The sequence below is a fragment of the Neodiprion lecontei genome, chromosome 7, assembly GCF_021901455.1.
Source record: "Neodiprion lecontei isolate iyNeoLeco1 chromosome 7, iyNeoLeco1.1, whole genome shotgun sequence".
NCBI classification, from domain to species: domain Eukaryota; kingdom Metazoa; phylum Arthropoda; class Insecta; order Hymenoptera; family Diprionidae; genus Neodiprion; species Neodiprion lecontei.
Window position 1 is genome coordinate 8,399,354 of NC_060266.1, and position 15,050 is coordinate 8,414,403.

Here is a 15,050-nt window from a genome sequence, read left to right on the forward strand (position 1 = left end):
TCAAAATGGCGGCCCCAAAGTGGCGGATGTTTTTCGCGAAAAATGATACCAATTCGCTGAAATTCATACTAGTAATGTTTTTGGGGTCGCTGATTCCGAAAACGAATGCAAAAATGCGAAATTAAAAATGGTGGACCGAAAATGGCGGGAATATTCCGTGAAAAATGATACAACTTTGTTAAAAGTGATATTTTGTAAATTAATTTCTTTAATTCTTACACATTTTTTTCGATGCGAAAAAAATGTGGTGCTTTATTGAGCAGTTTAACGCCCAAATTTTCGATAAGGTCATCGAGATTTTCGTCCCATTCCTCATGCACGGCATCAAACAGTTGCTGTCGTGTCCACTGCACAACCTCCATCTTGGATCCTATCATTGAAAATGCAAATATTTTACTTACTTTTAATAATTTATAAATTAGAATTATTCACTTTCGTGATAATATTCAGTAGTGCGAGTCCAATGAAATTGAAATTGGACACTATGTACATTACATCAGATACATTTGTAACAGTCCTCAGGTATATGTAAACAAAAGAAAAAGTCTGCATCGCCGCGCTACACTAATCCCACGAGGCGGGACACGAGGCTCCGACCGAGTCGACAAAACACTGCTTCAAAGAATGCTTATTTTTGACCAATGGAGCAAAAACGAGCAGGCGATGCCAACGGTTTCACATTCTCTATACTTTTTCACACTAGGAATCGTTGAGATCTCCGCAGGATCTCCGGGGATCATAACTAATTCTCTACAGATAGTAATGCAATTCAATGAAATAGGTTATTTTGCAGCACTCGTATTGCATCATTAATATCATCGCCATAAATTCCGAAACTTGGTTCTTTCACAAAATTTATGTAATTCACTTACCTTGAGGAATAATATCCATTTTGGTTGACTCGATTTTGATGCAAATTGAAAAAACTATAGCCTTTTTTATCCCGCGCTCGAAAGCGTGCACACACCACAGTCCCGCGCGAGTCTTGACAAAGGTCACTTTCGAGGGTTTACCACAGGCCATAGAATGAATATAAACATCTGTCCTTTTGGATTTCAAAGCTCTAATGTTATCTATTGACAAATATGTGAAGCTTTACCTCGGATGATAACTTTCGGTTTTGGGGGTTTTGGCCAGGAATTCGGGCTTTCGGACCACTGTGCGGCGTTAGAAATTTTGAGCACTGAACACTTTCGTAGAAAACATGCAGCACTGCACTGACGGGTAGGTCGACGGGCAAAACCGCTGCCACCAAAATGTTACGGGGTAGATTGCGTAGGCTCCGATGAGCGGTAATCGGAGCTTACTCCACGCCCAGCCAAGGTGTTATTTGGCTATTGTAGGGTCCGTTCACGTCGACTATGCACTCGCGTGCTACTACTCCCAATGCAGGAAGGGAATGGAATAGAAAGGGATCGGTATTAAGGGAAGGTAAACGATTTAAAGTATATGATTGTTTATTAGTGGTCAATGCAACGGAGTCAGTCAAGGGAAAAAGGGTATGGTCTTGGTTTAGAGGGATAGGTGTCTTGGTTGAGTGCTGGGATGGATCTGCCTGCTTCTGCCGGATGTAGCAGGCGAGCTGGCCGCGAGTTACAGGAGAACCTGCTGACTCGCGAACGATAAGGGTAGACTACAGAGCGTAAGGTAACTAAGAGCGTGGGAAAGGAATATGAAGTCTGGAGGACGTAACAATTTAAAAAAAAATCAGCAAAAAAAAATTTTTAATTTTACTATTAAAAAAAAAAATACTAAAAAATAGGTTTTTTTTCAATTACTCGGAAACCGTTTAAGATTAATAGCTGAAATTTTCACTGAATTATTTTCATTTGGGTCCAAATTGATCCCTGAAGTACCGACAAAAAATTCAGCGGGGGCCGATTCGACCTGCTTATCCGGCTATGCCCTTTCACTGATTCGAGCGACAAAGGACTGCACACATCTGGATGGTACACTTGGGGACAATGAATCTGAGACAGCTAATTTTTTACACTAGACAGTTATGTTGGCAACGCAAAAAAACTTACAGCGCCATAGTCGGCTGAACGCGAAACAAACTCAATCACAATAAACATTACACAACCTGTGACCGTCGAATCTAACCTTAGAATACGTGTCAATCTAACAAGTCATTACCCTCACGAAAAAAAACCCTCAATTTTTGCGGGTAAGCCTCAAAATTTGGGGCTTCACCCTGAAAGTTGCGGATAAACCCCTAAATTTAGGGGTTCACCCCCAAAAATTAAAGGTAAACCATCATTAATGGAAGGTTTATCTCTAACAGATGGAGATTAACCCTCAACAATTGAAGGTTCATTCCCAAGTGTTGAAGGTGAACCCTCAATGTTGAAGGTGAAGCCTTAACGTTGAAGGTACACCTCCAACGTTGAAGGTAAACCCGTAACGATAAAGGTCAATTCCTAACAATTGAAGATTCAATCCCCAAAACATGAAGGTACACCTTCAACGATGCGGGTAATTCATATCTCCAAAATTTAACTGTTGGTAAATGTGAGGGTGAACTATCAACATTGCGGGGATTGTCCCCTGCAACCCCAAGGGATACATCTAACTCTCCTTGAGGGTAAACTCTGAAATTTGGGTGTCAACGCGAAAATATAATATGTAAAATATTGGCGGTGAACCCTTGATTCCATTGCAGGGTAACATAACCCGTGAAATTTCCAAGGTAATTCTTATGATACTCGTTGAAGTTCCATTAAATAACATCTGAAACGATCTATCTATAGATTATTTATAGCAAAACCAATGATTTAATTTGAATTCAACTTTCGAGCAGCTCACTGGAATTAAGCCATCGCATCATATAGTATAAGGAGCACTATTGATATTGTATTTGACGTACCTTGCATGTCATTATGCAACGCTCCAAAAGAATACTACTTAGTTTTTTCAGGGCTGAAATTAGAAATCATAAAATACACTATATATGGGGATTCCTACGTCAACTCGGTGAATCAAAAACATTGATCCTCTTTGATTTTCTCAGTGATTTTTTATATGATAGTTCTTGGAAATTATCTGAAAATTATCGAATCTGAATATTTTATATATTTTCATATAGTGTATATACATTGTATCTGTACGCATAACATAAAATTTTATTAACGATTATTTTTCTACGTGTGGATACATTTTACCCTCCTTCTATATTAAACGCGAATTCGTATAGATATACAAGAATTTAATAATGTTAATATATAATTTTCGTGGCATTCAGTGATAAAAATGAATATCCAAATTCATGTGTGATAAATGTATATGATTGCCTCAAGATATCAAATGAGAAATAACCAGACAACTTCTTGATTAGTCAGTTTCTATTGTATTTACTAATGGTGTGCGATGCACTTTTGTAATACCGTTACATCTATAACCCCAATAAAATGACATAATAAGCTCTTTACTCGAGAATTCTTTCAAAGTGAATCCTCGATTGGGAGGTTCACCCTCAACTTGGAGGTACACCCTTGACTTGGTGGTTAACCCTCACTTAAGAGGTAAGCCCTCAACTTGGGAGTAAACCCTCGACTTGGGAGTAAACCTTCGACTTTGAGGTGAACTCTGAATTAAGGAGTACGAATTTACCCGTTAGAGGTTGAGGGTTATTTTGGGGGTTGTTTTGGGGGTAAAATTGGGGGTTTTTCTGTAAGGGTATCCTCGCGGTATTTTAGTGGATTGAGTGTATTTAATTGGGGATTATCCGTTCAATCGATTTTTGGAAAATCTAACTATTTATTTACACGTTGGATATAAGATATTTGGTTACAAGATTACAAGTTGTATAATTCGTTGTTCATATATTTAAATCGGTATTGTAATGATGTTCATATTATCTGTTAGTTAGTTTGTTGAATTTGTCAGAGTGTGAAATAGTTATTTGTTAGACGGATCAATGAGTAGTTGACTTGATGGTCAATCAGGTTGAGATATTTGGTCAAGACTTGAGATTGTCAGGTGTTGTCCTTTTGGTTGACTATCGAAGAAGGAATTTGGAGGATTTACAGATATGTGGAGGGTGTAGGAGCTTGTTGATTCGTTTATTTATCACATTGGTCGATTATGGTAACTGGTGGGAATTTGGAATTGGTCAAGAACTTATAACGGAAGTATTTGTGATAGGAGTGAAAATCTTTTATGTAGGATGGAAGTGGCAGCATTCAGGTATGTCTTAAACTTAAACAATACGCGACTCTTTTGCATCTTTGCGTACCTGAAGTCCAGACAGGGTCCACCTCTGGCAGCCAAGTTCTGTAAACGGGTAAAACCCGAGAATAATTAAGAAGTAAAAAACCCACGCTGGAAGTCTTGTACGACTGGCTCTTTACTTATTTAGTCATTGTTCGATATTTCTTTATTGTTTAGGGTCGTAGTTCCTTCAGCGCAGCATTACCTTGCCACGTGTGGGACTTTTGCCTTTTCTAGATGGCTTGACCTGACTTGTGATTTATCTTCCACAGAAGTACCAACCGTAAAACAATATATAGATTAAGAAAAGACTATTTGTATTAAACAAATTGTGTTGATGCATAACAAGTAGGATGGATTATGCCTGATACTTACAGCTAAGAGCGTTCTGAAATGACAATAACACCTATTGATTTATGCGTGGAATAGGCTATCTTGTACACAGGATAAGGTTCTCGGCTAGTGGCTGGTGTATTGATCTAAAGGAACAAGATACCAATGATGTTAGAGATTTGAATTTCAGTGGTGTTTCAATAAGTAGTATTTTGAAGATGAGGTACTATGGCTATGTAGTTCATAGGAGAACTACCATAATTCCCTCTGCTTTGTCTAGTTGTATTTTTCTTAATGTTTTGAATATCATTGAAAAAGTTGGTAGTGCATAAAAACATCAGTCCTGACACGGGATAGTAAATGGATCCATTATTTAAGCATCTGGGTCTTCATGCCCTGAGTAGAAGAGTTTTGTTTTTGTATTGTTTCCTAATGTAAACAAGTCGATTGATGCAGTGACGAAGTTATTAGTGATTGCTTTCTAAGCCCAGCCTGGTAGTTTCCTTTCGGTGTCTATTTTTAAACGTCGGCATTTTCTGTCTACGTCTACGGTTTCACCTGAAGGTAATGAAGCGTAAACCCATATTTATTTTGATTCGCACTATTGCCATAATTTACGGACTAGGTCATTTATTTGTGGGTATTGGACTTCCTCCACTTTGTTAATATAGGCAATTGCTGTCGTGTTGTCTATTCTAATTGTAAGTGATAGTTCGCAATCATTAACTTCTGATGCGAAGCATTTTAACTCAGACAATGCTGCTAGCAGTTCTAGTTTGTTTATGTGGAGATTTTTCCTAGATTCTTTCAAAAATCCTCCCGTATTTTTTCCTTGTCAATGAGCATTCAACCTGATGTGGAAGCATCAGTATAAATTGCTAGAGTGAAGGTATTTCTTCGAATTGCGTGGCGGATAACACCAATGTAATTTGGATTTTATGTGGTTTGGTATTTTCACTTTTTAGTTTATGTTTTGATTGTTTGATGCCTGCACTTTTACTTTTCCTCACTTCATCAATTTGCAATATTCGGCTCTATTTCTGCGTACGCTAATTCACCTATACCAGAATTCATCTATGAGGTATAATAGTTTAGGCTTCTTCTATCTCGATAATTTGATTTTTATTGACTCTGAATCTCCAATAAATCCCAAATACTGACAATTAGAGCTCAGGGAAAATTGACTCTTTTCGTAGTTACTGATCATTTCTAGGGAAGAAAGCATCTTTATTGTTCGAAGTATGTTTTCCGAGCATTTTTCAGAAGTATTTCTCATCCATAGGATATCATCAAGGTAAATCGATGAAGTCCACCTTTTTTTTTCTCAATTTGGTCACGATTGGTTTTATGATTTATGTGAATATATGTAGGGTCCATGATAGGCCGAAAGGAAGACATGTAAACTTGTATAGCCTTCCTTAGAACAACCGAAGCCATTTACAGCTTCGTTCTGCTACGGGTATGAGAAAGTACGCATCTTTGACGTCAATATGATTCTGAACGCCATTGAAATATCCTCTGGCCAGCCTACGTATGTCAATTATGATGATGGTGCATATAATATGGATGATCATTAGGAGTGTGCGGGTACCCGAAATTTCGAGTACTCGAACTCGGGTTTGGGTCGCGTTTGCATCGGGTCAGGTTTTTTGGCAATCCCGAAATCTTTGAGTAATCCGAAGTCTTCGGGTAATCCACTAATGGTCGGGAATCCCGAAATCTTTGGGAAAAACAAAATCTCCGAGAGACTCATGGCAAAATTTTCGAAAATTCTGCAACTTTCGGCAAACCCGACAGTTTTTCGACAGAATCGAGATTTTTGGGTACCCGAAATTTTTGGGTACCCAACCCGACCCGACCCAAAGAATTTCAGTATCCGCACACCCCTAATGATCATAAATAGATTACGTAATACTAGCTTACATAAGTACTCCAACACTTCCAAGTGATTGCTAGAACGTATTTCCTAGTTCAGTTCAGGATGTTTTCTCGATCCAACGATTTCTGCGACAGCAAAATTATGAGACACTCCATTTACAAACGTTTATGCCTGATATGCTGTAAAAACACTATATTTTACGGCATTTTACGTCTTTCACAAACGAATTTGATGTAGTACGCCTGCCATTTGACAGACCGCCATCTTTCTAATATCCGGTCTTACGGATAGTAAAGGCCCAAAAGCATTATCATTCTTGGAAGTTGGAGAACGTCATTTTTGGTCAACGCCAATAATTTTCCTACACAACCATAGGCCACAAATTAGTACATTATGTAACAAGGAAGTGAAGTCGACGAGTATTCCCGCGGCTCGGTTTACTGTCCGGAGAGTGGGATGAAACCCCGAAATCGTGGCTATAAATCGAAAAAGTGAAAATTGAATTCGGGGAATTTTGATCAGTGGGCTGTGTACAGAAATGATTGGTGCATTCAAAGCTGGAAGGGTAAGGTGGTCCATTTTATACGTAGCTCACTCCCTTAGTTCAGTCAGCCTTCGTACAAAGCGCACGTGCTGCGTGAGAATACTGAGCAAAAACACCAATCCTCGAAATTCCATATCTCAATAGTGAATCCGATTTTAATTCTTCAAAATAGATTCTACTCCTGAAGGTATGTAAAAAATATTTATGTATTAGTTAAATTGAAAAGTCATGTTTATCTGCCTAAAATACGGCCGTGTGCGGTACCCTAGCCATAACGATATGATTTACGAGACTTCGACTTTCAAATGGACAAAAAGTATATTATCGTCCACTATCGGCCAACTATCTAAGTTGAGGTCTTTAGGTGAGTCTATCAGCTATCGGAATCACCCCCAAAGTGCCAGCGGTATCCTGCTGGAAAATGTGGTTCTGGCTGTATGAACATAGCTTGAGCGAGGACGAAGCGCGCTACCCCGCACGGGCAGATGTTTAGTACGTACAATAGGAAACTAATACTGGCCTTAGCGTACATAGGGTGTCCGTAACAAAGTAGTGCAGTTATTCTGGATTCATATTGTTTTTGATAAATGTTACTCATGATTTGATAAAATTGAAATTTATTTTTGTTCATTTACAATATCTTAAATATTTATGTACTAATTTTATGTATTTTAAGAAAAAATTCAATTTATTACATGAGTTGATGGTACTTTATTCAACATAGTTTACGTTCAATATTTCAAGTTTTCATATGCAAATCAGTTTTATATCACCCGTGGCTTGATTACAGAATCGGGTATCGACGACGTTATACTGTATACACGGAAGGCGGTTTTCGTTATGGTGAAAGGGCGTCTAAAGTACACACTTGTCGCTCTATTCGAACACCTCTCAGCGAAAATTTCCAAGAAGAGTGGACGTTTGGTGCCTATACTGGGCGACATGAAGCAGTCCTTGTTTAATCACTTATCAAGTATTCTTTTCTAACGCTAATCGGGATGGGATAAGTGAGTGAGAGGGTGAATGCATAAAAACCACAATTTTCAAGTACGTAAATAAATAAATAAAACGCCGCAACTTCCGACGGTCACGTGGAAGCAGGGTAACGGGGAGCGTCCGAGATGGCCCGTAACCCTGCAAACAGCGGTCCCGACATCTTGGGAATCCAACGCTGAAATGCTCGGGCTACGGATCTATCGTTGCGTCGACGCTCGCCCCGGGAACGGGTACCTCCAATCACCAGAGGATGGCCCGCATTCCCATAAATCAAATCTAGACACGCGCGAACCTTGAAACTACGCGGAACGGAAGAAAATCGACGCATACGAACGAACGCGGAAAATGATGATGTACTCGCAACGCACGGGCAGAAGGAAAAGCTTCACAACACGTCCTACCTATTCCAGCACTCGATCCTAACTAACTCACGCTATACCCCCACTAACGAAGCAGACGTCCGCCAAGAGCATGGCGCGCGCCTCCGGCAGACCCCGCTTCCGCACAGAAACCGCTGCCACGCGGCTGAGAACCCTCAACGTCGCAGGGCCCGAGCGGGACCGCGAGATTCGAGCGCGAACAGTCCTTTTCAACGTTGTTTCACACAATGAGAGGATAGTGGTAAACAGTCAATAGGCATGAAAATGATTTTCACGTGAAATATGCGATAAGGCTCAATGTGCACGTGTCCTTTTCCGTACCTGCTCCTTTTCAGGAGACACCTGCACTGACCGCGACCGCTACAGATGGTCGCCCTTTTGTGGAGTTGGAATCATTAAGTGAAAGATCGAAACGGAGGAAAACCGACGAAGTCCGTGCAACGTTGACTACGAGTGGGTTGGCGTATGCCGTTCAAAAGAGCCTTCGATCTGCAGGACAACTGGATGCTGCGGAAGTCGTGAAAAATGCAACGCTGACAAGTCTAACAAGAGCTTTGAAGTACCGAAAAACTTTGGAAATAAAACCCGAAGTTACATTATCTGCAGATGCTGTATTTTCTTATTTGGTGAACCGTAAATTGTCGAAGAGTGACTACCAAGCACCGAGATCGCTGAGTATTGGACAGCATTGCCGTATGGTTTCTCCTTAGTCCAAAGTAGCAGAAGCAAAAAAACTGTGTTATCCACCCCGTATGGCTATTACTATTACAGAAAGCAAAGCAGAAGTTCAGTTATAGGCTTTACTGGACCATACAGTTTAGCGTATTATATTACTTCGACGCGAAGTTATTTCCAGTATTGCTGACGAAAATGTTAAAAAGATGTCCCTTATCTGCAAGTGGGGTTGCGATGGAAACTCTGGACAAAGTGAATATAAGCAGAAGTTTCAAGATGACAGCATTTCGGATTCAAGTGTGCTCTGCACTCCAGTTGTATCATTACAACTCGTATCTGTCGATTGTAAATCGAATGCCAAAATTGTGATTTGAAAGAACGTTGGGCCTTCGTCTTCTCGATTCTGTAGACCACTAAGATTATAATTTCTGCACAAAAACACGGAACCAGACCAGACGAAGGTACTTGTTCCTTGCGGAACAATTCTAAATCATATTGAAATCTCAGTCGAATTTAAAATGATATTAACAATGATCAATGGGAAAGTTTGCAACGCATTGACATCAACGAGTTCTGCTCAACGTTATTACTTATGTGGAGCTACATTCAAAGATTGTTATAACATCGATGCTCTTCATTAAAGAAAAGTCAGAAATTGAAAATCAAAAAATGGCAAGCATGTACTAAGGAAGAAAAGCGGATTGTACAAGAGAGGAAGAGGGTTGTTCGAAAAGTTTTTCGTACGAAATTATGACTAATCGTGGATTTTCCGGAGCCTGGATTCGGCAGCATTAATGATGAGAACGCGGCTCGGCGCTTTTTCGAAAATTCAAGTCGATCTGCTATGATAATGGAAGTCAACGAAAAATTAATCACACACTGTTACGCAATACTGAAAGGTATTTCGAATGATCATAAGATTAATCCTTAAAAATTTCAAGAATATCCGGTAGAAACTGCATGCCTAATTGTCAAACCTCACCCGTAGTATTATATGCCTACCTCAGCGCACAAACTCTCATCCATGGTCCGCAAACAATAGTTCATGCATTGTTACCAATCGGCCAACTATCGGAAGATGCTCAAGAAGCTCGGAGCAAGGACATCAAAAGTATGTGAAGAAACTTGTCACGAAAGTGTTCGAGATACAAACCAATGGAAGATGTTTGGAATCGGCTCATGGTAACATCTAATCTGTAGATTTCCAATATCCGTAAGGTGCCTCAGAATAAATTGCGTAATTTATCTACAGAAGCTGTAGAATTGTTACTCCCACCTTCAATAAACAGTCAATCTACAGTAGAAACTGATTCTGAATTCGACGACGAGGAATCTGACAAAAAAATTGTTTCCTAACAATATTTTTTTTTATTATACGTATTAATTTCTCTGAAGTATTTACAAATAAATTATTGGCCATTTTCTGAACAAATAAAATTCTGGTGAATGTTGACCTCATGTGTGCAATCAATATCCTCGAGAACCCTTCTATATCCATTACCTAAGGAATCTGACATCATTCCACCACATATGTCCATCATTTTTGACTCGTCATTTTGTTTTTGAAATGTTTGACTTTGGATTAATAATAAGCGACCCCAAATACCCCCAAGTACAGACTTTCACCCGAATTGAATGCGTTCCCGATTTATGGCAGCGATTTCGGGGTTTTATTCGACTGTGACGTCTGAGTGAGACGAGAAAATGATAATATTTCCTGCAAACGCGGGAGAAAAGTGCTCATTTTTCTATCACAGATGTGTGAAAGCAGTGAAAAGGAAGTAATATGCCACTTTCTCAGCGCTTTTCAGGTCAAAAAGTGAGCATTATTTTTGAGTCGGGAATAAAACTAATATCAGAACTCGATCGAACAAGACTACTTCTAATACGATCATAACAATGTGATACCCAATCATTGTTACAATTATTTTGTCTTGGCGATTGTTTACAAATCTCCAAAAATTACTGGCAAAGGCATGCTGAGGATTTGGAGCGCTAATGTGATAATTTTCTCTAAATTTCGAATTAAAATTGTGCACAGGAATTTGGAATTGATGTGGAGTAATATAATACCAATATTTTGTTGCAGCCTTGTTATTGTTTCTGAGCTGATGAAACAGAAGAGTATTGAAATTAACTAAAACTTGAAATGGTCATTACGGAAAGGACGCCGTTAACTCGGCCCACAGACTCGCCTAACTATACTGAATTCTCCAATATACTGCGAACAAGAACTTCTAGAGTTCGGAATTTCCAGTGCTGTGTCTGTGCCATGTTACTGTGAGTGTATAACAATCAATCTGTTGTTTTGTCAATGGTTCACTTAATTCAGCTGTTTGCTTATAAATGAATGTCGTGGAATTATCCATGTAATAGGCCTTGGATAAAGTTAGATGAAATGCACCCACAAATGTATTTTAAATATAAAGTAGTAACTATTTCATAATTCTGTATTTTCATTCCGAGAATGGCAATGGTTTTCTCGATTGTATTTAAAATATATGGTAAACTAAGAGTATCCTTTGTCACATATCGTGTGTTTGGCAACGTAAGGTTGTAACCATTAGAAATATCGTTTTATAGGCTCCAAAGTAGGTATCTATGATTGTAGTCGGACTGAAATTATCAAAAAATGTGTGATTCAATTTAAATTGAGATTTCGGAGACAAAAAGTCAAGATAATAAAGGTATTTTCGGTATGTTCCAATGGTAATTCTTTAATCGTTTTACTCTGAGAATATGCGATTCTCACGGAAAATTCCCAAGTTTCTTGATGGAATTGCATACATAATTATGTTAGTAGCTGAACGTCGAAGAAAAAGTTTTTGTATGGATAATGTGTGTATTTGGTTGTTTCTAAAGGTCTATCTGAAATTCATCCACAATTTAAAAATAGCAGAGTTTTCTACAAAAGGGACATGACATTTTTTTGTTTTCGATATCAGACAGTGCTAAAAATTCAAATATGGAATTTCAACGGAACAATCAATCATATTTCAAATCGCATATGAGGTTGTAACGGTTTTCTCTTTCGTTGCGTATGTTGCCGAACCTCTTTAATGAGCATCAATTTGAAATTTCATTTTTTTTTCATCGTTTCATTTCGGGAATTGCTAGTCACGTGAAGGAAAACTAAAGATACAAACTTTGGAAAATTGAACCAATTCTCTAATAAAAGATATTTCAGTATTCTTACAACTCATCTCAGTCACGATTTAAAAGTATGAACACGAAAATCGGAAAACGAGAAATGCCGTTTCGTGTATGTGAAGCAGGTGTAAAACTGCTATTTTCACGCGCATGTGTGATCGGTCGAACATATAACTTTGTACCAGTTTTACCGTTTAATCGAACGCTAAGTTGTATATCCGCCAACTCGTAAAGTGCACATGAAAACTGCAATCACTTGCGTCCGCTTCACAAGAACAATGGGCGAATTTCCGAAACGAGAAGAAATAGAATATCATGTGTAAGACGAGAAAAATGTGATTTCACTTGTGTGATTACCAGCCTTAGCAAACCAACACTAGTAGCCGTTTCTTTCACTATTATTGTTAGTTAGTAATGTACTATGTTATAACACTAGCTTGGAAAGTATCATTTTCAAAGTCAGTTGAGCGCGCGTAACGTATCCCATTACCAAACAGTGCAGAAAAACATCGTTGAGGTATCTGTGTGAAGAAAAAACTTTTTTTTCAACAAAAGTCTTCTTTGATGAAAACGCACATCCAAGGATATTGATTTAGACACCGTATTATTGATCGTAAAGGTGCTTGTCCACGTGAAAATAAGTCTTGAGAGTTGCTTTCGAGAGCAGTACTCCCCACTGGATATGCTTCTGACAAGGAAACTGCTTGAGCTGTCCCCATCCAACTTCGTACATTTTATAAATAATTGTTTCTTGTTGTTGTTATTGCCTATATTGAGATTAGTCTGGGAGGTCAAAAACAAATGTAAATAAAGGGATGGGTAAGAATTTGAGTCGTTGGTCAATTAAAAAAAATAAATGAAATAAATGGACAGGCTTACAAAAAAAATGACGAGAACGATAATAAATACGACTTCGACTATCAATTGAATAAATTAAATATACATAAAATATAAATAACATATAAATAAAATGTAAATGAAATATAACTGAAATATAAATGAAATGTAAATAAAATATAAATAACATATAAAAACTCTTTAAATCCTGTCCATCGTCAAAAAATTAAAATTACACATTCATTTAAACATTCACAAATAAATTAAAACAAAATACGCCCAAATTAACACATACTGGGATATAAAATTGTCTATGATGATAATGAAAAAGTTAATAAGTCATAAATAAATTAAAAATCACTCATCTCTTTGCTTTATACTTGGCAGCAGCTCCGTCGTGTAATTGTCCAGGTGATTTTGAGAGTCTTTCGATGAAATTTGAAATCCACGGTCTTCTTAAGTTTTCTTTACGGCGATTCCGTAATGCGAAAAAGTTTGTAAAAATTGATGATGCCTTGGATATCGTGACTTCGTTTTGTTTTTTATTCTTGACTCACACGTTAGGATGCGTACGGATATTACTGGCGATTTCGATGTGTTAATTTAATTTAAATTGGTGTTAACAATGATTAAACAATCACTACGGGAAATTATAAACCGGTTGGTTGGGCGTCTTCCCGTAGATTCGTTCAAATTCTGAGCCGTTTTTCCCGCCTGAAGCCTAAAGTGAGATGGCTGTGCTTAGCAAAATTTCGCGGGCACTTTTGAACTCATAATATCGTCACAATTTGAGAATATGTTATCTTCATCAAAAACCTAAGCAGCATGTGTTTTTTTGTCGATGGAGAAACGGTTTAAAGGGGTGAAATCAACCCCCAAGGTTGGGCATTCTCAGTAGTTGTTTCATAGTTTCACATACCTACTTCCAGTTGAGATATTTGGATGAAACCAATTGGAGAATAATTCCTATGACGAATAATGAAAAATGCATTTTGGCCGGTTACGACGGGATTGAATAGTCGAAAATTATAGGGCTTGAAAGTTAAAAAAATCTTATAACTGAAAAACTGTTGTTCGTATTTTAATGAAATTAATTGAATTAGAAACAGTAGAAAAAAGTAGGGGATGTGGTTTTTGCATTTCTCGAAATAACGTCACTTAGGGGGTGAACTACCCTTACACGCGTACAGCCGAATTCCCATTAAATCGCACTATTTTGCTTCAATTCGTCCTATTTAGCATTACAAAGCTCTTTCTAAGCAACAATTTAGGAGCTTTTTCGGTGCAATAAATTTCGGTTGCATTTATAACAAATACCAATCCCATAAATTACTGAACGGTTTCGGGCAGAGTTTCTTTTACAATCGTGAAATCTTCCGGAGCCCGGTATTTTAGTAGTTTGTGAGGTTACTGGAATCGATTCCGAGCTTACAATTTTTGAATCAACATGGCTACTGTTGTAAATATTAAGGACTTTAGTAGATTGGTTATGAGAGTTCTAGACCCAAACATGGCGGCGTGCCCCCCATGCCCCCATGCCCCCTTCTGCCCCCCCTCCCCCCCCCCAATTTTCGATGGCCATTTTGATTTTTTTGATGGCGGCCATTTTGATTTTTTTGATGACGGCCATTTTGATTTTTTTGATGGCGGCCATTTTGATTTTTTGGATGGCGGCCATTTTGATTTTTTGATGGCGGCCATTTTTATTTTTTGGATGGCAGCCATTTTGACGGCGACTATGATTTTTTGACGGCGGCCATTTTGATTTTTGCTTAGTCAGACGAGTGGCCATTCACACAGCGGCCATTTTGATTTTTGCTTAGCCGGATGAGCAGCCATTTTGATTTTTCATCGTCCGGCAGTTTGATAATATGATTTTCGCTATGACGTCATCAGCATAATCGGCCGATTTTGCCGTCGGCCGAGCAACCATTCAGACAGTGGCCATTTTGATTTCATCGTCCGACAGTTTGATAATATGATTTTCGCTATGATGTCACCAGTTGGCCGTTTTGATTTTTGCTCAGTCGGATGGGCGGCCATTTTG

General features: G+C 38.4%; 1 protein-coding gene across 1 annotated transcript in view; it reads left to right on the top strand.

Moving 5' to 3' along the window:
* LOC107217222 (peroxidase) overlaps positions 1–15,050 on the top strand; it is a 114,425-nt gene that overhangs the window by 19,642 nt on the left and 79,733 nt on the right. The window contains exon 2 of the mRNA XM_046746103.1: positions 11,106–11,296. Within this exon, the coding sequence (XP_046602059.1) occupies positions 11,166–11,296 (131 nt within the window). The 5' untranslated portion in view covers positions 11,106–11,165. The remainder of the gene's footprint in view (positions 1–11,105; positions 11,297–15,050) is intronic.